Consider the following 26,081-nt stretch of genomic DNA (forward strand, 5'->3'; position numbering starts at 1 on the left):
ACAACTGTAACAAAGCCTACATAAATGGCTCAGAGAAGGGCAACTACAACAGGATTAACATAATCATTCACACAAATCAGTTTGCAGCCATTGAAACATCACAGTCATTCAAAGCAATTGTGCTTTCATTTTATTTTCTCTGTATTTGACCAATGCTCAGTTGGCTCAGATCGCATTTTGCAACCTGTTTTTTCTTCCACGAGAGGGAATTAAAAAAATCAGTGTTGTTTTCAGTCGTGTGAATCAGTATTGCCTTCTGCAGAACATCCACGGGTTACTCAGCACCCATTGCTGACTGCCTGCTCATGGTTGAAGATGGCTGTTGTCATTTAAATCTTCCCACTGAGCCGCCTGCCTCGCGCGCAGAGCCAGTGCCACTGCCTCAGACATCCCTGAGCTGCTGCTCGGCTGGGGTGCTTCCCAATCTGTTTTTCACAAGGGAAACAAATTACAGCGTGCTGATGTAGGTGCAATAACCACCCTCTACTAGAAAGCCCCGCACTATTTGAACACCTCATCTGCTGGAAGGAACACGTTTGTATAAACCAGGAAGCGACTGTGCAAGTTTCCATAGCTGTTTCACCACACAATGTGCCAGGGACTCCACATTGTTAACAACCACTTCTGAAACACTGAAGTACTCCCTTAACAATCTAATATTCTTGCCTATGTTCCCATAAGACAAAGTGTCTCATTTACCCAGAGATTCAGCTGTTGTGTACAAAAGTTTGTGATCACTCTTCAGAAGTCACCACTACCATCACAACAAGCCACCAATAAGCATGCTCCGTAGAGAGCTTTAGCCCCAGAAACTCAGTTTCTTGTTTCTATTGCCTCTTTCTACAAGATGCTAAAGTGTCTGTTGCATCTTGTCTATACTAAATCAAACATTTGTAAGCTGAGCTTATGAACATCGCTTTCTCTGTGCTTACCAGATGGGAAGCCAGTCCTCCTCGAGATCCCAGCAGAGTAAGGATACTGGAAACAAAATTCACAGGTAGACGTAAGTCAGCGTTGTTCTCACATGCCCGTTATCTTGTATTTAAGACTGTACTTTCCCCATAACAAAGCCATACTACCTCTACATCTCAAGCAGGACTATGAGCACAAATATTCCAAATACAATTCCAACTGCAAGCTATTCCAATTATATTTTCTTTCTTTTCAAATCAATTATTTCTACACATAAGGGATGTTCTCTTTGTCCGACTGTATAAAGCCTAGGGCATGATATAGTCAATGGACATCAAGCAGAGACTTCTATCTCTGACTCTCACCTCATTGTAGGATGCATTTTGACTTCTGTCAAATGTCCTTCCTGGAGAGTTTGATTCTTGCTGGGCAGGTGGCATGGGTGAGTGGGATAAAGAAGAAATTCTCTGAAAGACAGAATATTTGACATTAGCAATAATACACAATGGCTTCTAATCGTGGCTTTATGGTCAGCATCCACGTCTGTTACCCTTCCTTTAGGGAGAGTTCTAGAAAGCAAAAGGCAATCTGATATGTTGCCAACAGACTGCCTGAGTGCCAAGGCTTTTTCCTTTGTATAGTCCAGGGTTACATCTCACAATGATATAGAGATGCACCTCGGTGCTCTGCAAACAGCACTGTACTAACCTGAGTGGGTGAAGAAAATAAAAGTGAACCTGTCTTATTTTGAAGCACTAAAAATGCACTGAACAAATGCAGAGCAGAGCAGCAACTGCAGACAAATAGCACTGGCAAGCTGTTCTCTACAGGATAGATACTTACTCATTTGATGGCTCAGCTAGCAGCCACTTTGAGTGGACAAAGTGATTTCAAATTAAAAAATGCTAGGTGTCAAATGATGCTGTGTGGAATTTAAAATGGAGTTTAGTCAGGTTTAAACCTGGTTTGACTCAGCTGAAAAAATGGGTGGAAAGGGCACAAAACATAAAGCCTGAAGGGAAGCTGGAGTCAGAGGAGGAGGGCAGCATCCTTCTCACTCTAGGCAATATCCAAGTGTGACCAAACTCTTTACTGACCATCACTACACGCTGAGGCAGGAATTTTCCTGCAGCTTCGTAACCATAAATAACTTCTAGTGAGGGCAAAGGCCTTTCTATCTGTGCTCCCAGGTTAAGTTCTACTCCTGAGCAAGTAGGAAATTTCCAAGTATCCTTTAGTCTTCTGGGGCTAGCTAGGAAGCAAGCACTTCAAGTTTTAAATACAGACATAGCCAAAATGGCAGCATCTTCACAAGTCTAGACGAATCGCACACAATTTTACAGTCACTGCACATCACTGCACAGGGGGATCTGAGCTACCAGACTGACCTGCTGCTCTTGTCCTCTTGGTGCAAATGGCTTTTGTGTTCTCTGTAGCATCTGTAGTTTTTCAAGTAAAAACCTTTTGTCTTTTCCTGCCTGCACACAAAACACACTTGATCATTAGCTGGAATGGACTAATAATTAAGGGAGACTCAAGGTCTATGAGTAACTGATCTACAAAAGAAGCTGCAGCAGCACAGTTTGAACATAAAATTCCTTTGCAATAACATTATTTGTGAGCAGTTTCCCCACAGCTTGCACACAGGAGGGCTTCCACCTTCCTCTGCATTGCTGCAGAAAAAGATTACAGCTTCACAACAGCAGAGTGAGACAATCAACAAGAAAGCCAAATTTTAAACAAAATAAAGCTGAAAGTCAAACTTACATTAACAATCTGCTCACGTAAGAGCTTGGCCATGGTTCTTCTTCCTCTTATTATTTGCCAGAAAAGGTAAGCAATAACTCTAAATAAACAAAAGTCCAAAAGATGAACGCTCATACCAATGTGCTCCTCCCAATCACTGCTTAAACAGACATTTGTCTTGGTTCATTTCATCCACCAAATACACAGGTATACACACATACATAGGTATATGCATACATACACACAATTACATATGGAACTTGCCAAACACGTGAAATTGCTTAAGCCATTATCTTGGAAAAGACCCGAAGGTTTATAGAACCTTATTCAAGTAAGGGAGGCACAATTAAAGCAAGTCAACAATACAAGGTACATTTCAGACTACAAATGAATACAGTATTCTTATGTAACTTTGTGTCATTTACTTAGACCTTACATCACAACACTGAACAGTCCTGCTTCCAAGCCAATTTTATTTGCTCTAGCATGAATGGCAGCTTGTTTAGTTAGAACAGGTTTGGGCTCTTAGGTGAGCACGACAAAATAATCCGGTAGCACAGCTACAACTTCAACCCCTGCCAGCAGGCCAGCATCTGGAAGATGCACATACATTGGTACCTATATAACTAACTTTAGTCAGGGAGGCAGCACAGGAATTTACCTGAGATCGGCTCAATTGGACTGCAGCTGACTTTCCCTGCACTGCATGCTCACTTCACACGCCATTTGTGCACCACCCTGCTCTTCCTCCAGTGCCCCCACATTAACTGAGATATTTTTGCAAGGTATCAGCACCTCCACAAGTGACTCCACTGAAGAAAAATGGTGAAAGACAAAGCAGCCACCCACAAAACCTCTACTTTTTTTTTTATGCTGCCCAAGGCTCTAGCATAGATCTGACACGTTCTACTTCTCCTTGTGAATGACAGATCTTTGCCTTCTGATTTATATCTCTTTAAATAAGTAAATAAGTCAAGCAATTCATCCTGCCAACAGTATGCAGATGTTCCCATTCACTGATGTTGCTACAGCTCAGAGTGGCAGTGGTAATGAGACCTGGAAGCCAACTCACCAGTGAACTAAAAATATTAAATTAAACAGCAGTATATCCTTCAGTTAGCATGAAACAAAGAGAGCTTTGGCATCATAACATAAATGGAATAGGTTTTATAACTTCTTTACATACTTCAAATACATGAGTTTCCCTTATATTAATCATTTCTAGTATTCTAAAGTGCACTTTGCAATTGTTACAGAGAATGGCTATGGCCTAGCCAGGTTTTTCCACTCCGTGCCCTTTTCATCAGCAGGTACTCACATGATAACGACGGAGAGGATGAAGAAGAAAAGTTCACTTGCTATTAAGTTGTAGTAGACCCATGCTACCCATTTTGAATCAATGTAATTTTGCAGTATTTTTACCCACTCAGAGATTGCTGTGTATATAGAAGGCAGACCTCGGAAAGGACCACATTCTTTTGAAGGTTTCAACCTGAAAGCATGAGAAAGCAGCTATTTAACATTTCCCACACTAACAAGGGATTTAATTCAGTGCATTGTTGTTCTCTGCCTCGCTATTGCCCTCCACTTCTTTGGGACCCTCACAGAATGCCATCATCTATAATTGCTGACTTTTTGGGGTCAGCTCCAGGACATTAAAATTCCACCTCAGTACCTCTGAGACTATTGCAGCCGGACATAAGAGATGCTGCAACAGATCCCTGCTAAGCCACGTGCACTGCATGCAACAAATCAATCACTGCAGCACAGACTACAGCAGTTTGAAAATCTGTATTTTCAAAGTTGCAGCACAGCTGCATAATGGAACTACCATCACACCTCACCTTCCAGGACACAAATCACTGTAAACTTTCAGCAACAACAGGCTGTGGTGAAACGAGGTAGTTCTTAGCAAAAATCCACATTTTGGGGCAGATGGAAATAGAGAAATGTTGTTTGCTTTGAAATTGGACCAATCCAGATAGAACAAAATTGCCACCTGGCCCCTGGAAATATGTTTTCTGAAGTACATCACCTCCTGTGTTTTTATTTAGTAAGACAGGTGGCTACACATGAAATCACATGGCTGAGAATTGCTAAGAAAAAGAGCTGCATCTGAGTTTCCATCACTACTGTGACCAGAGTAACACGCACATAAACAAAGCAGCTTTAAAACACTGCTAGCAACCCAGATGCCTCATAGCAGAGCTCTGCACACTCTTTAAAAAACAAAACAAAACCCTGAAATCAAACAAAAAAATCTGAAATCTGCAAATAATCCAGAAGCTCAGAAGTTGACCTGCTCTGTTTTCTTCCAGGTGTTTCTGCACTGCACACCCAGTATGGCCCATAGCATTTAAGCCTGAGAGCAGGCAAGGTCACAGAAACTTTTGAGGAGCAGGAAAGGCCAAATCAAAGAATCTTCTGTGACATTAACATAGAATACCAAAACTTGAAAGCAATCTTGTCTCCCCTCCCACTTTAATTATGGGACAAGTTACTGCATTAACCACACTTGCAAACTTACTGAACCTGTTTGCAGAACACAGAACGCTACCAACATCTGCAACCTGCCACTAGCAGTTATTACAAATTTCCTCTGCCTGCCATCAGGTCACACAACACAACGTCATGGAACTGAACGTCAGCACTCTTCCATACCTCCAGACAGTGACTGCAATGACAGACAGGACTCCAATGAGGGAAGGGAAAAACAGAATGAACATGAAGAACGTTGTCATTTGAGCAGCTCTCCAGGCTTTGCGAGGAGGTTGGCAATTCCTCATCAGACTGACCTTGTAAGAGATGAAGGTACATACACTTGGAATAGCATCACTTGCCACTTTCACTGCATTTGAGTCAATCCTGCTGAAACCGCTGGAGGCAATTGCTGGAAGAGCATCTCTCAAGGGTTTCCATCAACTTCTTTTACAAGAACTTGACAGATAAGCTGTAGTTTTAGAAAACTTCATGAATACAGTCTTCCAATCACTAAGAGATGATACGAGGTTCTGATGGGTTTTACAGAACTCTGACAGGCAGAGTTTGCTTTTGAAGCACGCATAAAACTTCCCACAGCTCAGTGAAGTCTGAATCTGTGCTTCTAGTTATAACTATGTTCTTCTACATTTAACATTGCAGACTGTTCAGACACCTCCTAAGAATCTCTTACCTAGTCACACTAGTGAGACAAAGAACTCTGAAAGCTTCCGCCTTGATATTAAGCAGAATCACCCCACTTAGACCCAGGAGCCCTGGGGGGAAGAGGCTGGTGAGAGTAGGAATCCAGAATCATAACAGCAGGCTGAGTGTCTGTACTGACAGATGCACTGTTTGCTGTTAGTTTCCTAGGCTTTAATTGTGCTCCTTTCTTTCTTTAAGAAAACAAACAAGCAAAAACCCACTACAACAAAACAGCAAAAAAAAAACAACCAAACAGCTCCCCAAGCACAAAACTCCTCAGCCTCCAGGCAATCCCAGCACTCAATCAATCCTGCGTAGATTTCAGAGTAATTTCCATGGCATTCTATGAAGCAAATATGTAAAGCTTCTTACCTTTTTCACATAAAATACTATAGAAAATGATATCATCTGGATACCAGGCAGCAGAGGTGAGAAGAGAATACCGATCCTAACAGGAAGAATTTATAAGAGAAAAGAAGTTGTATTTCCACAATTCATTAACACCAGTGTTTCATCTGGCAGTTGGCAACCCTGCCTGCAGCCTGGAACTTGATGATCCTTGAGGTCCCTTCCAACCAAAGCTATTCTATGATTTCTTCTGCGTTTTCTCTCAGACCAGGTGGCCAGAAGGAAAACTACAATAACACTGGAGGTAGTAACCTCACTCAAAGAGAACTGGCAAGTCACAATCCCTACAAAGGTACTTAACATAGCATCTCTCCCAGGCATTTATCCTGTTCTATCTTTTATGATGTAATGTACCCATAAATATCTGAATCAGGATGTTCCATGGCATTCCCAAATACCAATTAAGGTTTTGACCACTTACCAGGTCAATGTCTGAGCATAGATCAAATCTAAAACACTTCTTCCAATATCAAATTCTGGCACCCCCAGGCTCACACAGACTGTAGTTCCAATAATTCTGGGTGAAAAATTAAAAATAAAAGAATAAAAAGAAATAGCATTTGCTAAATAGTTAAACTCATTTTAGAAACCTCAACAAATCACCTCCTGAACACAACCATCAGTGACAGATTATTCAGGGTTCCATTAACCACACATCAGTCAAAGCAGCCGCAGCTGATTTGACAGCACATCAAAATTGAAGCAGAACTTCAAATGCAAATTCCCATAAAACATAGTGGTGTAAACAAGACTGACAGAGTTTTTTATGCAAGTCAATAAAAGAGGAAGAAGAAAGGAGGTAGTATGCTTATGATTCAACAGATGAAGTAATAATTCACCTCAGTAAAAACCCTTAACTTCTTTTCCATTCACAAATCCTGAAAGCTCTCAGCCTCAATCAAAAAAAAAAAACCTTATAAACTAATACTTAATATATTCTACAGCATATTCTACTTTAATGTAACCAGTCTTGCAGGCAGCTGAGATACACACAGATAAGGAAGTACCCAGAGGACTTCACTCAGGGTCCAGCAAATCTCATTTTATCATTTCATTTTTTCCTGAGCTACAAAGATTCAGTTTCAGGTTTCATTGCTTTTTGTTTTTGTAACAAGAATTGGAAAGATTTTGGTAACTATCCCATCTTGCCTTGAATAGAGGTCTTGGTACCATCTGGTAGCTACATTATCAACAATAAATGTTTCAGGGCTGTGCTGGCTGGGAATTACTCTGAAGACATACAAGTAATTACAAGCAATCATGCTTCTAATCTTTTACAGCTGTAACCCTGCTGTTTTTGCACGGCTTACTGGATGACATTCATAATGGCTGACACTGCATATTAGTTGTGACCTTTTGCTGAAGGTAATTTCCTATCTCAACAGAGCAAGAACAGGAGAGGATTAAAGTACACTGACAAGGGCTGAGGAGGGAAAATTTACAAGGGCTTCTCAACACTGTTTTGTGTCAATTTAACACAAAAGTCTAAGTCCTCATTTGTAAACCAATCTTCTCAGCTCATTTGAAGGGCAAACAACTGTAAAGATCTCCCCAGGTGTGTGGCTAAGATGCCAAAAAGCTTTGTAGCGCAGGTAAAATTCAGTACTGTTATCCTTACAGTTTTCACAGGGGAAAAACAAACAAACAAAAACAATGAAACAAAAACAAGAACAAAACACGTATTTGGCTAATGAAGAAAAACAAGATTAGAAAAACAACAACAACTCACCTTCGCAAAAATTCTCCAAAGAATGAGCCAAGCAAACAAAATATGAAGTCAACCAACACAAGACGATAGATATCTTGGCCAATCAGTGTTTCCCAGCACTTGAAGGAGTAAGAAAGAAAAAAAACAAAGATACACACATCTAGAAGTGAAAAATGATGTAAATCTAACATTCCTGAATGCTTGGGCATCCAAAAATTTGTGCCATGAACCAAAGCCTTGCTGGCATCCTAACCAATGGCTGATCTCTCACTGAACAATGAGATCTTAGCTGAATGTAGGAAAATGAGTTACCCATTTCTCTAGAAATTCAAATAAAGAAATATCAGGGTAGCAAATTCAGCTGCCCAAGAGTCTAGAGGTACTTCTCTTTGCTTGAACAGACCTGCCATCAAAGTGGCTCTCAATGAGGTACTGTAAGTCAAAGATAGATATTTTTGAAACTTTACCTGTGACTCCGACACAGCCACAACGTTAAGCCAGTAGTAGCACAGTATTCCAATAATGGATATTTTCAGGATTATAGTTCTACAAAGAAAATGTAGCATTAACTGCACTGGCAACTGGTATGCAACCTCCCTGGAAAGAATAACAGCACAACGACTGCTGGTCACATGTTACTTCTGTTATAACAACAGCATGCCATAGTGCCAGGACTAACAGAAGCAATCTTTGGAGCTCAGGTGCTGCATTACTTTACTGTCCTGGCAGAATCAAGGACAGGTGGGGCAAATTTGGCACAGGCCTCTGCTCAATAGGCCATTGGCTGTGGGCACACACTCCACAGAGAAGGAAGGTCTGAGGAGCACAGGTAGTTATACAGTGTTAATTCCACGCATATGCAGTGAAGTCAGACCTCCTCACTTCTCTTACCACTTCTTTTCCTTCTGCCAGGAGGTCCACAGCTCAGTCACCATCAATAGGAGCTATAAAGCCAAGCCCAGGGTCACCATATTGCTAACTGGGAAGGAAACGAGGGCAAGTCTTCATGCAGAGATGCAACATTCTAGACAGAAGACTTACAGGAGGCTAACAGAACTTTGAAGGAAGATTGCACAGAAGCCTTTGGAAGGTGAATTCACCTGCTCCATAGCTCACTATTGACCACCACACCACCTAGGTACAGCTTGCTGTAAAACAGAAGAGTCAGCCAACTTCAGGCAAAAAGCACTAAGTGGAGGTAGCAACAAATACCTGGCAATAGCAACATATATCTTGTGTTTGGGATTCTGAAATTTCTCCAGGTTTCCAAGCCACGAGTAGAAGAATGGGATGAACACATTGAGGAGGGATGTAATAATGGGTAGCACCAACATGGCAGCTTGGCTTTCCAGTTCATTTTTATTCCCTTTCATAAAGAGCTTTGAGAGAAGAAAAACAAAGTAAAAATAAAAACCAACCCTAAACTTAGAACTTGAGCTGAAATGCTGCCTCAATTGTGTCCACAGGGAGGACACCTGGCACACATCTATTCTCAGATCGGACGCAATCCTGTTTCACAGTTCCATGTCTGTTCAGCATGTAACCCTGCCCTTCCGATGAGTCGCACAGGACCATGGTGGGAGCTGCATTTGAAAAACCATCTGCAGGACGAAGGAGAGGCAGGCCTTCTTCTTTCATGACAGCAGCTGCACTCTAAGACAGCCACGATTTGAGGCAAGCAACTGCTGGGATGAAGGGCTGCAAAATCAGTACTTACCTCTAGATTATTAATGGAGAGGAAGTAAACACCAGCACAAGCAGCTACTGCTGTTCCCAAGGAAGCAGCCCATGACCCAAGATGGATAAGAATACGAACAATTCTCTCTGTTACAGTAAAACTTAGACCTTCTTTGTTTTCTTCAGCGAGGTCCTCCTGCAAGGAAACAAATCCTAATGAAGAACTCCTTGGGTGACAGCATAAAGCAAAACCTGCTTCAGATAACTGCCTCAGAGGTTGATGTATTTTTTTTCCCCTTTAGAGTATTGGCACAGTGGGAAAATTTACTAGACAACTCTGTGTTCCTATCCCAAAAGTTGTTTATCTTAACAGCTATACTGTACTTAACATTTCCTATAAGCCTGCTCTTCTTTGAGTTAAATTGAAAAAATAAAGAAAAACAGAAGCAATATTCTGTTTAGCATATATTTAATAGTCACAGATTCATTTAATAGGAAAAAAATATATAAATATACATACATATAAGTATTTACACGTAGCTTAAAGTGAAATGAAAAATGAGTAGCTAAGACAAATCCAGGAGTTCAAACCAAGTTAAACATAACAACCAGGAAGACTTCAGTTTATTAGAAACAAGACTGGCATGCTCAGGTCAGTGCCAGAAGCTTATTTGTGCACACGCTCTGGCAGTGTGACTCCAGCATGCTAATTCTGTACCTTTGCACCTTTTTGTATCTCCTGTATTTCCTACCTTTATCTGTGTGCTGAGATTCTTTTGTTTCAACTTCACAGCTTTTTCATTAGTTATGTTGAAGTCCCAAGCGCAGAGAAGTTTGCTTGCATTGCCAGAGTACATCTGAGGGTTAAGAAAGTTTCTGCAGAAGGATTTTGCCATGCTGCAATTAAAATTAAATTTGTGAGATGTGTAACAGGAAAATCCATCAAGGTTGCACAGCAGAACAGGAGTGGGAATGTTAGTTTTTCTCTCCCTTCTCTGGGCTAGCAGATCTACATCAGAGCATCTCAAATAAGATTACACAGAAAATAGACTTTAATATGTGAGACAACTCTCACAGTTCTTTCACCCAGCTGCTTCTGACAATCTTTAGTTCATCAATTTCAGAAGGACACGTTAATACCATGAGCAACACGTTACAAAAGGGGGATCATGAGATTAGTTGTTTTGAACTGGGATTCGTTGCATGACCCTTAATATTCTGCACTTATTCTTCATTCATCTATTGAAGTTTTTATGCATGATACTGGCCTCTGAGTTTCTTCTATAAACAGTAACTTACAGAAACATACTCATGCAACCATGCCTGCCAACCATACAGGGTTTTTTTTTTGCTAATATAAATGAAATAAGAACATATAGCTAGTTTACCTGAACACCAAGATAAGCAAACAGATGACAAAATATATTCCAACAGTGAAAATATAGGCCAGCTGCATGTTATAAGATGCACCATTCTTCGTTTGACTGATTGTAGCATTGGTGTAAAAGCCATAGTAGAGTACTGTTTGTTGAAAATAACCCTGAAAATACACAGACATCATTCAGAACTGTTGCTGGAAGTACCATCATCTAAGGCTTAATTCACACCTGGGAGCTGTTGTACAGTGAAATCAGAGGAGTAATTAAATTTGTGAATATCGAGTTCTTTATTTGTCTTACACCCCCAAAAAGCTGTGGGAGTTTTTAGAGGTACGTGATTACAGATCTATCATGTGGATGATTGTGAGCAATCTATGTTTGCATGATTTGGTATCTTCTGAAAAATCCTGAAGAGGGAAAGGCACGATCACATCTTTCTCAGGAGCAAAGTTCTGTACCAACAAATCGCAACCACTGTGAAGGAACCAGGAATGAAACACGTGACATTCTGTGCCGAGTTACAACATCACAGCGGAACTCCTGCAACAGTGCCTCTGCTTTGCAAAACTGAACAGTGTTCTTACTACAAAATACACAACTTTAAAACCAACCCTAGAAAGAAAAGGCAGGCACCTTTTTTTAAAAAACATTTCTTCTCAACTAATATTAGGGAGAGCAGAATCTTGTTTATTGGACAGAGGAATCCTTTAACATCAGTTAAACTGACAGAATTCTTAAAACGGTCAAAGATGGAAAGAAAAGGAGCAAGTCTAGGCTTAGAGCAAAGTCTTTCTTTCCAAATAGCCTGAGATTTTATGCCACAAGTAGAAATATCTCCGTCAACTGAAAAGCTCCTTCTAAGCCACACTTTGCTCAACAGGCTGCCACACCAAGATCTGCACGCTCCCTAGAAGAACAAAGCTTCAGAAATAAGCAAAATTCACAGGATCACACATTGAAATCCAGACTGTATTATTAGAGGAAGACTAGCATGGGAAATACATTCTCCTAAAGACTATTGTAGTTGTCTCCAGAAAGCCTGACTTCCACTCTTCCACTGCTTCCTACAAGGAAAAAGTCTTGCTATATTGCTTAACATAGCAACCATCTGCTTTAAGACAAATTCCTCAGAACACAAACATTCCACTCTGAGTCAACTTTTGACACAGCCTCCTTTCCTCAAGTATGTATGAAATATTTCTTCTAATCATGTAAAAATTTACCTCCATCTCTCAAGAAATAATTAGTTTTTACACTGCCACAAGTCTTTAAAGCAGAACTGTTGCAGAGAAAAATAACACACATCCACTGTGACATACTTACAGCTCCAGTGAGCAGCTCCAGACCCGTGAATGAAAGGTTATTTGGTTCTGCTGTAACAAACTGAGGGATTGTGATGAAACCAAAGTTTATGAGGAATGAGAAGATGTTGAAATTCAGCAGCCATTTCAGAAAAATAAAATAAGAAAGAACACTTGTTCCAAACTCTCCACCAATGATCTTCAGAGTCTTGTGCCAGAAATTCAGTCGCTGAAAATATTCTGACAAGGTATTTCTAAATCGCCGAAATGACTACAGAACAAAAGATGAGAGGTGAACCTCAGTGAGCAGCCTTACACAGGACTCAAATCCACATAATACACCCTCACATTTTTACAGCTCCATTTTGATGGTAAGAAGAGATTTCCACCTTTCAGTGCATCACAGAATGCTTACGCACTCTTCCTACCTAATGCAAGTCATTATCAATGAACAGTGAAGAAAGGAAATAAGACCACGAGATGCCCAGCACCTGTGGAGATGCTGATAACACTGCAGCTGCAGCTCCCTCCAGCTGTTACCCACTGACATGCCTGACACTCACCACTTTTGCTCTGTGCAGACAGTGCTTACAGCAGCCACACTGAGTACCACAGCCCCCTGATTTCTTTGAGATTTCTGTGAGAACTTTATTCCTGTGGGAAAGCAGGACAAAGGAGTGACAGCATGAGCTGTAATTAGAACAAAAGCCAAAGAAGCTGCTGCAAACATGTGCTCATGACCAAGACAATACAACTTGAGATGGTTCTGCTGGTTCTTCTTGTGTTAGCTGCTAAAATGGTCTTTGTCCATTACAAGCTGAGGTGTGGCACCACATTCCAACTGCTCTACTAAGTCACTGCTAGGAACAACATCTAAATGTACTCACGTGTATAAAATAAATGTACGCAATGATCAAAATGATGGCTGAAATCATGTGGTCTCTTCTCTGTTTTTAACAGCCAGCATTCAACTTTCCTTTGAATGAGAGTCACAAGACATACTTGCATGCAGAAGGGCACGGCCTTGCTATTGTGTTTTATATTACATGAGAGTCTTCTCACTCAGAGAAAGGACACTGAACCATCTTCAAATTACTTTTCCTTGCAAGATGTTAACTTTTTAAAAGCTATTTAAAAAGTACTATCAGCTTTTTCGTACTCAAAGGGACAAAGCAAAGCTGAGCAGCTAGCAAACACGCATACTGGATAGCTACATGTCAAGAATTGTACTGCTTGTAAAACTAAACAGAACTTTTATTGTTACCTGATCTCTCTCTTTCTTTTCATGGTTTCTGGCATTTTCTGGATCACTTTAATCCTTTCACGCTTGGACATGCTTGCAAGACTTTCAACTAATTTTTCCTCTGCATAAAAATAATGATAAATCCAAATTTGGGGGTGATAATATAGTAATTGTTATTAAAAAATTGAAACTTTATATAATCATTCCCATTTTCACAGCTACTAATGCATGTCATGTTCTAAGACTTAATGATTCTGTCCAGAATATCCTTACTTTTACCAGTGCTCTAATACAGATGCATGGAAGTAGCACAACACTGCACATTAACAAGTAAGTATCAGTTGTCTACTGTTTGTTGAATGCTAATACAAAGAGCTGTACTGTGAGGAAGACAAAACGAAGAGCTGGTCTATTCCTTGATCACTGACAATCACACTTCTAAAATACTATTATCAACTTGAACTCTAAGCTTTTATTCTGTGATTTTAGTTCATGCTGGTCTATGTAAAATAGGCAGAGATATTAGTTGTCATTCATCTTGTTTCCACATAGTTGGAATTCAATGCTAACTCGAGACATCTAATAAAATAATAAATCATCAGCTGGTCAAGCAAATCCTAATAAGTTATAAAAAGAAAAGCTAAACTTCTTAACAAGAAACCATACTGCATTTTGTTTCATTTATGTTGTAGTGTGCTAGGGAGTACAAAAGATGAAATACTAGCCTTAACTAAAAACAAGCTGCTCTTGTAACCACAGAAAAGCTACACGCAATTCTGATGATAAATCAAGAACAGTATCAGCCACAGCATAACTGTGCAAGATGTTACCTCACATAACAACACTTCTTTAAACTCCTACCTCCTCTGCACTCTGGAGTTGCTTGAGACAGGGTTGCAAATGTCGCAGTGTCAGATGGCCTTCTGTTGCGTCTCCGAACAAAGCTCCCTAAACAACAACCAGCACCATTTAATAAGCCTGGATACTCCTAGGCTAAACTGATTTAAGACATTCAAATTTCACTTTCATAGAAACAGTTTAGAAGTATACCCTTCCATCTCTCCAAGTACACCCAAACATACATTCTCCCTCTAACTTCTCCCCAGGTGATGTGTGATGACTGCAGGCAATTTCTCAGACACACGCTGGCAAAGTGGCACAGAGTCTTCTCCTGCTGTGAAAAACTGTCTCATTTAACCCATTCATACATGTACACATTGATTCTTCAAGTTTTTCTTTCTAGAAGACAGCTCCTTTCTTTTAAAATCCTTCCACGGATTTGGAGGGATTGTTTTAGATACATCAAGCTTCTTTCATCAAATCATTCAAACAAGTTTCCTTAAAAGCATCCACGTTCCAGCAATGAAGCAGATGAGTTCAGCCTTACTTTCGCTTACCTTGACTCCCCAGTAAGACAATGGCCAACCTGCTCAGTGCTACACCCACATGTTGAGCACAGTCCCTCAGTCTGGAAGGTCCCGACTAACTGACATGTCTGCTCAATGACACACATGCTGCAGGCTCACTAACATTTACTCCTCAAATCTAAAAGTACCACTGTCATTTCTACTTTAAGCCAACTTGTTTTGTAGCAATGAAAAACATCCGTATCTCCACGTGGACGCACTTTCAGCACTACACATTTAATCCCTACGTGATTATGCTGGAAATGCACTCTCTCCTTCCTACCTGGTATTAAAAAAATACCAGCAGCAGGAGTGTTAGTGTTTGGAAATGGCCCATCTCTGTGGTCACTTACGGGATGAGCATTTCCAGGTACCAATAAAAGAGTTACTATTCTATATAAACCTAAGATTTTGCCAAATCCAATCCTAAATCAAAGACTATGTTCTATGAAGACAAAAAAAAAAAAAAAAAAAGACCTCAATTACATTCCAGGCAGGAAACAAACTGTAACAGAGAGATTACAGGACACAGGAAGAGCAGATTCTTCCCAGAAAATGATTGATAAGCTGCTATGCTGGTCTAAGAGAGAACTCAGATTGTATTACTTCAGTCCACTCTTTTCATTAACATAAATCTCTAGTTACTGCTATAATCATTTACACTTAGACAACACAGTAACAAATTCAGTAACTAAAGACAGTCTTGAAAAACACATCCTATCTTCCTCTTATTTCCTCCTACAGTATGCCTCTTTTTTATGTTGACCAACTTATTGGGAGCTTCAGTTAGAAGGCACAGGCATTACACCTCTCATTGCTCAAGAAACAAAGATCATCACTTTCAGAAATACTGAAAAATTCAGCCACAATTATATGGTAAAATATAATTCATGTATTCTGACTGCTTTCATTTTGTGAAAATCTTCATACTTGAAGCAGACTTTTAAATCTTTACTATTTTAGGGAGAGTGAGACTGACATCAATATTCTGATAGAGCACTATCTGTGTGTCTTACCTTCTGATGCACTGGAAAATCTGTGAGAATAGGGGTCATCCAGAGGACTGAAGGCAGAACATGGGCTGTATGCCAATTCTGGCTCAGGCTCAAAGGAAAGATTATCTGTTGAAGGCAGTCAGAATTATACAGAAAGTTGCATGCTGCTATGGGTTATTAACACACCCAGAATATCAGACCTTTTGATCAAATACAGCTCTACAATACGTATGGCAATATATCCTATCACTTCTATATCTCTTTCCAGTGTACATCCTACTATTCAATTAATTATGTAGTACATAAAAGTAAGCATTTACTGATCTGTTAATAAAATAGTCAGTGTTCTCACTTGGTAATTTAACATCTGGACTCCTACGAAAAAGGCAAAAAATCCACTGTCAACAAACACAAATTTGTGCAGAGACTTGAGCCTTCCAGAATGGCAGGACACAGCAAGCTGTTACTTGTTTCTAAGCATGTTCATATGAGAAATTACATACCCTGGGATCTGCCATATGGACTTCTGCTCAGGACTTGAACTCTTGGTAAACTTTCACTGTATTCAGAGTTGTGTCTCAGAGAAGCCATTGGTAAACTTTCACTGTATTCAGAGTTGTGTCTCAGAGAAGCCATTGGTATGGCTGGAGGATAATTTTGTCTTCTTCCCCTGTGCTCTCCTTGGTAACTATACGACAGAGAATCGTAAGGGTTTTGGTGAGAGAGCTGATTCCCTTCAGAATTCCTGCTGTGTGAATAAGAAAATGGAAAACCTTGAGTGCCGTAAAAAACCTTTCAATCAATATTCTTATTAAATTGTCACCTAGTATCATCAAATTTGATTATATCACAAGAGGAAGTCAGATACTAAGAGGTATTTCATATTTGGAACTTCACCATAAAAATTCTGATTTGGTCATCAAATGAATTAGAAAGACTAATGCCTTTCTCCACTTGAAGTTAACATGGAGCCTACCTAAACAGGAATAAGTGCTTGAAAAGTTAAGACATTCAAGATTATAGCATGTTGTAAACATTACCAGAACTAAATAATATCCCTAACATCTATGCTATAAAACTTAAAATCAATTTAACTGATAAAATTTATAACACGTCAAAACCAAGCATGCAATTTCTCGACTGATGCCTTCCTTTTGACAGCTTCAAAAACTTATGTCTGAGAAAGCAAACATAAAGGAGGTATTAAAAGCATGTCACAAACTAAAACTCTGAAGAAAAAGTCTGCCCTGCACATAAATAACTTGATTTCTCACGGCACAGTCACAACAGCCACATGAAATGGACTCACCTCCTATCAACTTCCAGTGTCTCTGAGAAGTGGTAGGCTGGATTTTCAAAGGCTTCGTTGTAATGGTAAGACATGGCAAGTCTTTGGTTTGAGAGAAGAAATCTCCCTTATTTTTGTCTCTGCTGCTCCAGTAACACGTTCCTGGGTAGACTGATTTCTGACCTAATTACAAAACATATATATATGTATGTATGTATGTATGTATACACACACATTCACACAAAATGGAAAGAAAGAACCTCATTTTTGCCTTTAGTTAGATTTTGTCACCTCACTAACATGCAAAATACAACAATATAAACAGAAATTAGAACCATCTTCGTGCTCTGACTTTGTTTATCACTGTGAAATTTAGGGTCCACTACAAGACTCATGTAAAACAAGAACTCCTATTTCTCTCTAGCTAGCTCTACACAAGATTACAGAATTGGAGCACCACATGAAGACTTGACCAGCATTGACTAAAAGCAGGTTTTAGGAGCGTGTTAAAACATTAAGTAGAAGGAAGTACATCCTCTCTCTTTCTCATACAGGAAAAACCAAACACACAATTTTTCTCTGACGACTGTGGCTCCAAAACCAACAGGTAAGAAAAGTCTGCCCACTTCCTCACTAACAGGGGCATCTCCAATCCTCAGCTGTGAGCTTGGGACACACTGGACCATTCTCAACAAGGGCTCTTCTAATGACTTCATGTATTGATCTTGTAAATAGTTTCATCCTTAGCTTTACTTCTTAGAGTTTCACTTCACCTTTAAACAAACCAAACCTGGTCAGAGTTTAAAATTATTAGCAAAACAAGTCCAGGTTAGTCAGTGAAAGGACAATCTTCTATTCAAATTAAAGACAGAATCCAAATTAAATAGGTAGTTCTTGCAATTAATCAAAGCCGTACTAAAAAAAATAAATTAAAAGGAAGTAATTTTTAGTATTTGTTCTTAAAGGCATCCTGTCAAGTTCGACCAGCTAGCAAGCTATTTAACAACAGGGAAGGAAAAAAAAAGAAATAAAATACAAAATAATAAAAATAAATAAAATGATAGATCTGGCAAAACCGATCAGACACCTTGCTTTAATCTCAACTCCACTCCCAGAAAAGTGGAGCTGAGCTTCATTTAACATTGCACTCTCAATCAACCTTTCTGTCTTGAATGGTTTTCACTTAATTTCTACTGCTGTAAAGAAAGCATCACACACAGAAAAGTAATCTTCCAAACAGATAATTGTACAGTGCCTTTTTAAGGCTTTTGTCTGGCTTTGCAGGCCAAAACAAGCTCAGGATTGTGTCATTTGCACCTCTAAGGATCCTGGACACAAAGACATACAGGTGTAAAACATAGTCCAGGTTTTGCTTGATGACTTGTAGAGAGATTTGCATGTAAACGCTAATGATCGATTGAATGAAGTCTTACATTTTAATTAGAAAATTGTCTATACTTTCATTATATCATGATGAAGTACGTTATAACAAGGCCCACATCTTGAGCAAATACTCAATAAAAGCCTACACCAGACAAGCAGCCCGTGCTGTGTCACTGGAAATAATGGACTTCCATCCCTGCCAACACAAAGCTGTAACACCACTTCCCATAAGTGAAATGTGCATTTTTCGTGCCACAGCTTCGTATGTACAGAAACAGGGTGAGATTCTCATTTAGTCAGACAAGTAATTAGCAGAGACAGAGAAATCCAGCAATCCCCAGAGAAAATCAACAATCACTCCAGGAATCTAACAGTTCTTATATGAAAAGTCTTGGTGAGTTTTATTTGCCAGAAGCCACTGAGTCCCTCATCAATCTTTTCAGATATACTGTAAGCCAGTGCTGAAGTTCTGTACAAACTATGCAGGAAAGGGCATGTTCTGTCCCCAGGCTCCATTTAAAAGAACATAAACATAACTCTGCAATGCATGACGAGGGTCTGCTGCAACAATTTGCCTAGAAAAGTACATTTCCCTTTAAAAATATTTAACATTTCAAACTGTAATGAAAAGCTAAAGAAAAGATGGCCTTCTCAGAGGCAGAAAACACTCAGACAATTCTTTTAGAATGCCCCAAACAACATTGTTCTGCTTTTCAGCTGGTTTCCAAGAAACCTCACTCCCTCAGACCCAGCACAAATCTTAACGGCTTGTCAGCTTGCCTGTTCTTCAAACCGTAGAGAAGAAATATTTGGATGTAAACACGTGGATTCTGCAGAACCAGCACTGCCCAGCAGCAAGCATCCATCAGCGATACCAACCACCTTGCTGAAGTGCAACCAACAAGAATGAGATCAGCTTGACTGAAAGATACAGCCATCACTTCTTTCTCTTACTTCTTTTGAAGACCTCCAGACCTTCAATATGCCCAAGACTGACAGTCCACTGGCTCCATCATTATCCACTTCCTTTCCTCTGAGTCCTAAGATGCACAGCAGTGTGTAAGTGTCAGGATTCCCTTGCAAATCTACAAGGACAATTACAGCCTCACATGGAACCCAACATGTGAAGCCAGTCGCTGTTTTTCCCTGCTCCTGAAGTTTGGAGGACTTAAAATTAATTCCCTACGTACACAGACATTTTCTTCCAACTGAAAAGGGAAAAAAAGATTTTTCCTCTTGCTAGCTGAGGATATTAGGCCCCATTGAATGGCATTTGGAGTAAGAAAACCCATGGAAAACCATGTGGAAAACCCTTGTTTCCTGACTGCACCCATACTCAGCCAAAGACTGCCGTGGTGCACAACATGCTCTGGAGTGGGACGAGTGCACATGATGCTACAGGTGTACAAGTAGCATGCCAGGGTAGTGCAGGTAGCACACAAGGGCGTACAGATGGCACACCAATCCACCCACTTCCTCCATTCCAAACCCCAAAATCATGAGAAACTTTTTCTATCAAATCAGGTGCGTACATCATTGGTTTGGTTTGTGGTTTGAGGTACTGGCAGTTTATAGATTTCTTATCAGTCACACTTCATTGGAAAAGCCAGAAGCATGAAATATACAAGCTAAACCACTCTCTTCTCCTCTTTGAACTACGATGGGATCCAGTAAATCATGGCTCCAGGAACGGATATGAAGTTTAGACTTACCCTCCCCTTCAAAAAGTTATCTTCCAAAAGAAAAAAGTGAACAATTGAAGAACAAAGATTACTGAGGAAGATTAAAAGTAAAAGCTCAGCAAACCTTCCCTTCTCAGGGTGGCATCTATTTGTTGGGTGACATTTTGGATTCTGGCAAGCAAATAGATAAATCTTGTCTACTTCTCACACTGGAGAACAGAAAGTTTTAAGGTCAGCTGGCTTAAGAATCACAGACAAGCAAATAAGTTACAGCATAGGTGGAGAGAGGGTGCTTCCCACTTAAATCCTTGAACACGCTGCAAAGACATACAGCAGGAACATTCAAGCAGTGCTAGCTCGTGCTTCTGGACCACTTCCCAGAATAAATAATGGCCTTCACGTCACAAACCAACAGCTATCAGAAAATACTCCCAGATTGTTTCATCCACTCCTGTTTGGGTAATTTACTGCGACACCAATCCTCCTTTAGAATTTTAATCAAACAAACACGCATGGCTGGCTAAACTACATTTTGGTGTGGTATCGCATTACAGGAGAACCCTCACACCTTCAAGCCATTTACCTGCTTTCCTCAAAAAGAACACGTGAAGCAAATTCTACTTACAGAAATCCTGTAAGTCAACGCAAACAGTAAGCTGCAGAACTACATCATAGTTTACTTAACAGTGCTGAACAAAGGGAACAAATTACGGAAGAGCTGATTCATCTGGTTGAATGTTTTCCTTTAGCATGAAGACCGTTTAATTTTCTAGGGTATGACTGAACAGCCCTCCACCACTATGTAAGTTATTTTTGTTGAGTCCCTCTCCTGCTGAACAGGAGAAGAGAAAGCTCAAGGCAGACCTGACTGTGGCCTTCCAGTACTTAAGGGGAGCTTATAAACAGAAGGGACACTGCCATTTACATGAGCAGATAGCAATAGGAAAAGGCAGAATGATTTCAAACTAAAAGAGGGGAAACTTAGGTTAGCTGTTAGTGGAAAATCTTTACTGAGAGCATCACAGAATCACAGAATTGTAGGGGTTGGAAGGGACCTCCAGAGATCATCGAGTCCAACCCCCCTGCCAAAGCAGGTTCCCTACAGCAGGTAACACAGGTAGGCATCCAGGCAGGTCTTGAACATCTCCAGAGAAGGAGACTCCACCACCTCCCTGGGCAGCCTGTTCCAGTGCTCCGTCACCTCACTGTAAGGAAGATTTGTGCGGGACTTCTTATGCTGCAGTTTCCAGCCGTTTCCCCTTGTCCTGTCTCCATTCACCACTGAAAAGAGTCCAGCCTCGCCATTCTGCCCCCCACACCTTAGATACTTATAGACGTAAGGATGGTAAGGCCCCGGCACAGGCTGCCCAGAGCTGTAGATGTCCCATCCCTGGAGGCATTCAAGGCCAAGTAGGACGGGGCACTGAGCATCCTGACCTGCTGGGTGGCAATCAGACCACGGCAGGGAGTTGAAACTGGATGACCTTTAGGGTCCCTCTGCACTTACGCCATTCCATGACAATGTTCCACACAGCTTCAAACTGAAAAATCAAATTGATTTCTGGAAGCCAAAAGTGAGTTTGAGAGACAGAAGTTCTGTCAGCAATTAGGTTCCAATACTCACTGCTGCTTTTTCACTAACTCAGCTCCAGAAGTTTCAACACTACTGCAAGAAATAGGAAGTCTCCCAGAAAATCCAGAGGGCCTGTCAGCTGTGACAAAGCCTGAACTACATCAACAGCCTGATCTTAAATTGACATATTAGAAATGAAACAAATGTGAGTCATACAAGGAAGTGAAAGTCAATTACTTTTTATGCACACTGCCAAAGCACCTGATCCATACCGACAAACACCACCTCCTTCTGGATTTCCATTGTGCTCCTATTGATATTACCATAGTGAACAACAGGAGCTGATGTCACCTTTATTATCTTTGACTCTCAATAAATTTTAGCAACACAAATAGCCTCTGTTAAAAGATCTTCTCAGTGAAAGACAAGTGATAGCAGCAAAGACTCATCTGCTCAAAGCAGCATTCAAATGGCAGACAGGAACATTGGGAAGAAAATGGGGGAGAGTGACAGCACTGTCATTATGGCTATATATAACATATATATGGCTATATATAACATATAACAGCACTGTTGCCTCTCCCAGCCTCAGCTCACAAAGAAAGGCACTTCCTTGCCCTACAATACAATGCCCCCACCAGAATACAGATCCCATTCTCTCCATCCCCCCACCTTTTCTTGATGAGAGAGAGTAGGGTACAGGGCACCTGTAGCCAGGCAGGCTGACATCAGCTTGTAGAACAGCATGCATCTGACACTGGGGAACATCCTACTGATGGACTCTCTCTGCTCTCAACAGGCTGCTCCCAGAGTCTACAGCTACAGCTTAAGCCTGAAGAGCTCAGCTCCATATCTGCTCCATACCCTCTTTTTTTCCTCATGTTTGCCTGTCCTTTCCGTTTAATAGTCCTCTTGTAATTTCTCTATGCCCCAAAATATAGTAAGACTGCAACGTTTTCATCCTGTCCACTTCAATTGCAAGTTAACATCACCTGTGGCTGTTTAAATAAGGCTTTCAGAGGATTGCCAGCTACTTCATGTTTGCAGCATTTCAATGGGATTAGACTCTTCACCTGAGTTTAAACACCTTTATAATGGATGTGACACTGGAACATTAAAAAAATAATTACAACATATAGTTTAATTACCCTGTCCCGAGCCTTCAGAACTTGGCACACATTTCAAAATGTTGTCTAGTAGCAGTGAATTAAAGTTCAGATTCATTAATTTATCACAGAAACAAATCCAAACCATGACAGTGAAGTTCACAGTACTCTCCCTAAACTGCCACATAATTATCCATTCCTATACCTAGAAGATCTCACCCAATCACAACCCTTATGGACAGAAGAACATACCACAGTGATTTTGTATAACCCAATTGCCTTATCCAATCCTCTCTGCAGAGATTCCTTTCAGTGCAAGCCTCTTATTTTTGCTGCTTCTATTTTATTACCTGTGACCTCAAGTTGCCAACTTAATCCACTGGGAAAATTCTAAGAGTTTGCTGAAAACGATCAGGGATATATAATAACTACTAGAATTAGAATAGGGAACTTAAGAGTAAAAACAGCACACGTGCTTCCCCTACAGGAAAGATTAGCAAGAATAATTAACGATGAGCATTTCTCTTAAAAACACTTGAAAAACTTAACCTTGCTTGTAGACGGAGACTAAGGCAAACATCTCTCTATCCATGCAAGTCAATCTTGTGACTACATTTCCAAACTACACACTAAGCCTTGCTTTGCAAAACGAATATTTTTGTCTATCTATTAAGCAGCATTACCAGCTACCTGCATTAGAAGGAAATGTCTGATTAACAAAAAAAAAGTAGTATTCAAGAACACTTGCTTGAAATTAAGCTTTCTGCTTTCACTGTAAAGACAGCCTAACACAGAACATCCATTAGAGGCACAAGATACCAATTAAAACAGCTCTAATGTTTTGCCTTAAAAAAAAACTTTGTTTATGCTGTGCATGCAATAGACAGCTATCCAGACTAAATGCAACCTTCAAATTATACTTTAATGAGCAGTATCAGTTACAGGAATCTCATTCATAAGTTCAATTGGAAAACCACACTAAAAACTACAGATATGATCATTTTAGATTAACAAATGGAGCTTTGAAGGTGCACAGTTTTGTCCAACAGAATAAAGGTATTGTTCTGTTTGTAATTCCTGGTTTAACTTCCTGTTCTGTTACTGTCATTGATGACTATGTGTGCAGCCAGCACTCACAATGACCCTGAGAAAAAAACAAAAGCTATTCACTAAGTGCTAGTAAATCAACTAACAAGTCAGAAAATGGCTGGAGAGAACCAGTCAGCAGAATGGAGTCACAGGTTTCTCCTCGCACTTCAAAATCCTTGTAAGTGGTTTTCAAATTACTGGATAATTACTTTCACATAAGCTAAACACTTTTTTTCATACAAAATATAGCCAAGTCATAACATAGTGTAGCATGTGAGTACATTACAATTCTATTTTTCAATAAACAGAAGGAGTACATTAGTTACAATTAGAGGCTTGTTTACAAAAGTGAGAGCAGGGACATCTACACAGCACCAGTTCCTGTTATGTCTGCCCACAGAACAATACCACAACACTTCATTACTTTCATAGCCAGAATAAAAACCTTCCCCCATCTACTTCTGGCTTCCCATTACTTGTTGCAATTTAGGAAAATCACAACCCGCTCTTTGGAAAAAGCAGCACCGCATCCATTCACTAAGTGGCAGAGTCTGAAAAGCAAGCTGCCCCAAAGCAAGCGCAGATGCCACGCTGCCAGCGGGTGATCCCAGCAAGGCTGGCACACCTCGGCACACCGAACACGCCAGGGAACGATGAAAGTTGCTGCGGCAGCTGATCCGTACGGGATCAACCTTTCCGGCTGAAGACAGCAGAAGCTCTGAAGTGATAACAGGGAGATGAAGCCACGAGGCGCCAAGTAACTGGGCACGACTGCGGGTGGCTGCTCATCTCCCAGCCCGCAGAAGCCTCGCACATCCCTGAGCAAACCCGCAGCCCAGCTTTCAGTTACATTCCTGTACACCAACACGGAGCCCTAGGATACCGGGCCGGCCGCTCGAGCGACAACTGCGGCACAGATGCGTGGCGAAACCACCGGACAGCGGCCGCATCCCGCAGCCCCGCGCCGCCCCTACCTGCCGCCGGCTCGCTCCGCGCACGGCGCCGAGGCCCGGCCCTGCAGGAGACTCCTCCCGAGCCCCAGGCCCGCCCCGCGCTTACCCCCGGAACTCGGGGCCGTTGTCCAGCGCTTACGGCTTTGTTTCTGCCTGACCGCCGGGTCTGTCTCTTTCTTTGAGGGAATTTGAGGGAATTAACGCCTCCTTTGCTGTTTGCCCGGATCGCAATAACAACACAATAAAATAATACAAAGAAACCATCTTTAGGGACACGATGCATTTACCTTTATCTTCGGATTAATCATTTATAGAGCAGAGATAAACAAAAACCTTGACCTTACAATCTTATTTCTTACGGGAAAGCTCGTTCAGGGCCAATTAAATACACACTTACACAGACACGCTATGCCAGGCAGTACTTGGCAGCTTCTGGACAGGGGATTTACCACCAGCCCAGCTTTCTGGTAGAACGTCGTGAACACACGGCATTTCTTCTCTTTTAGTGATACACACCTATCGATTTTTCACATTCACTTCTCCTCCACATCTTCCCTTCAAGCTGACCGGGACAAAATTCTGTTTGAAGCTACAGCTGAGCACGAGCACAGTGACAGGGAAGCACCAGGGAGGAAGCAGCTTCTCCTCCAGAATACCTCAGCAGGGCTGGACACTGACAGGAATTCATCCCTACTTGCACTGAGCTGGACCGGGCGTTCCTCCAGCACAGCCAGTCACTGCAGCCCTTCCCAAAGGCTTCTGCTGTCCTTTCAACAGAGCAGCATCCTGGAATTCAGTGTGGGGCCCAACAGCCACCACTGGGACAGGCAGTAGTGAAAAGAGAAATGGGAGGAGGACTAGACTGGCTCTGCTGTATCACACCCATAGGACTGCCCATCACTGGTCTCCTTTCCACTGATTCTGTACAGAACCACAGAACCCATCCCTTCCTATGTTTATATAGTTTGTTACACCATGTTGGCACATTTAATATTCACAGCAAGCACATATCTTACAGCTTCCAGAAATTATTCCTAAATAGCTTCTCT

At 40.9% G+C, this 26,081-nt stretch overlaps 2 protein-coding genes across 12 annotated transcripts in view; one reads left to right on the forward strand and one right to left on the reverse strand.

Annotated features, from left to right (window-relative positions):
• GDE1 (glycerophosphodiester phosphodiesterase 1) overlaps window positions 1-10,080 on the forward strand; it is a 16,583-nt gene extending 6,503 nt beyond the window's left edge. Inside the window, exons 7-8 of one of the 6 annotated variants that reach the window (XR_008205900.1) lie at window positions 936-1,003; window positions 8,870-10,080. The gene's annotated coding sequence lies outside the window, so the exon portion shown is untranslated. Of the gene's footprint in view, window positions 1-935; window positions 1,004-5,271; window positions 5,741-8,869 lie in introns of those variants that run through there. The other 5 variants (XR_008205901.1, XR_008205899.1, XR_008205898.1 and 2 more) reach the window with 5 other exon arrangements.
• On the reverse strand, window positions 124-25,268 carry TMC5 (transmembrane channel like 5). 6 transcript variants are annotated; one of them, XM_052679586.1, is made up of 23 exons: window positions 25,139-25,267; window positions 17,268-17,429; window positions 16,462-16,646; window positions 15,980-16,084; window positions 14,419-14,505; window positions 13,579-13,678; window positions 12,878-12,968; window positions 12,337-12,585; window positions 11,023-11,174; window positions 10,387-10,531; window positions 9,675-9,830; window positions 9,170-9,336; window positions 8,425-8,503; window positions 7,979-8,076; window positions 6,671-6,766; window positions 6,214-6,289; window positions 5,320-5,453; window positions 3,977-4,150; window positions 2,680-2,758; window positions 2,301-2,390; window positions 1,278-1,379; window positions 933-978; window positions 124-425 (listed from the first exon to the last, which is right to left on the reverse strand). In XM_052679586.1, exons 2-23 carry the CDS (start codon window positions 17,339-17,341, stop codon window positions 304-306), a joined length of 2,607 nt encoding a protein of 868 aa, XP_052535546.1. In that variant the 5' UTR covers window positions 17,342-17,429; window positions 25,139-25,267; the 3' UTR covers window positions 124-303. The 6 variants fall into 6 exon arrangements, with proteins under 6 accessions (XP_052535546.1, XP_052535545.1, XP_052535542.1 ...); XM_052679585.1 differs by having other exon boundaries at window positions 16,462-16,703; XM_052679582.1 differs by having other exon boundaries at window positions 16,462-16,706.
• Between the last annotated feature and the right edge of the window lie 813 nt (window positions 25,269-26,081).

The sequence above is a fragment of the Tympanuchus pallidicinctus genome, unplaced genomic scaffold (genome assembly GCF_026119805.1).
Source record: "Tympanuchus pallidicinctus isolate F22 unplaced genomic scaffold, pur_lepc_1.0 scaffold18, whole genome shotgun sequence".
NCBI lineage: Eukaryota > Metazoa > Chordata > Aves > Galliformes > Phasianidae > Tympanuchus > Tympanuchus pallidicinctus.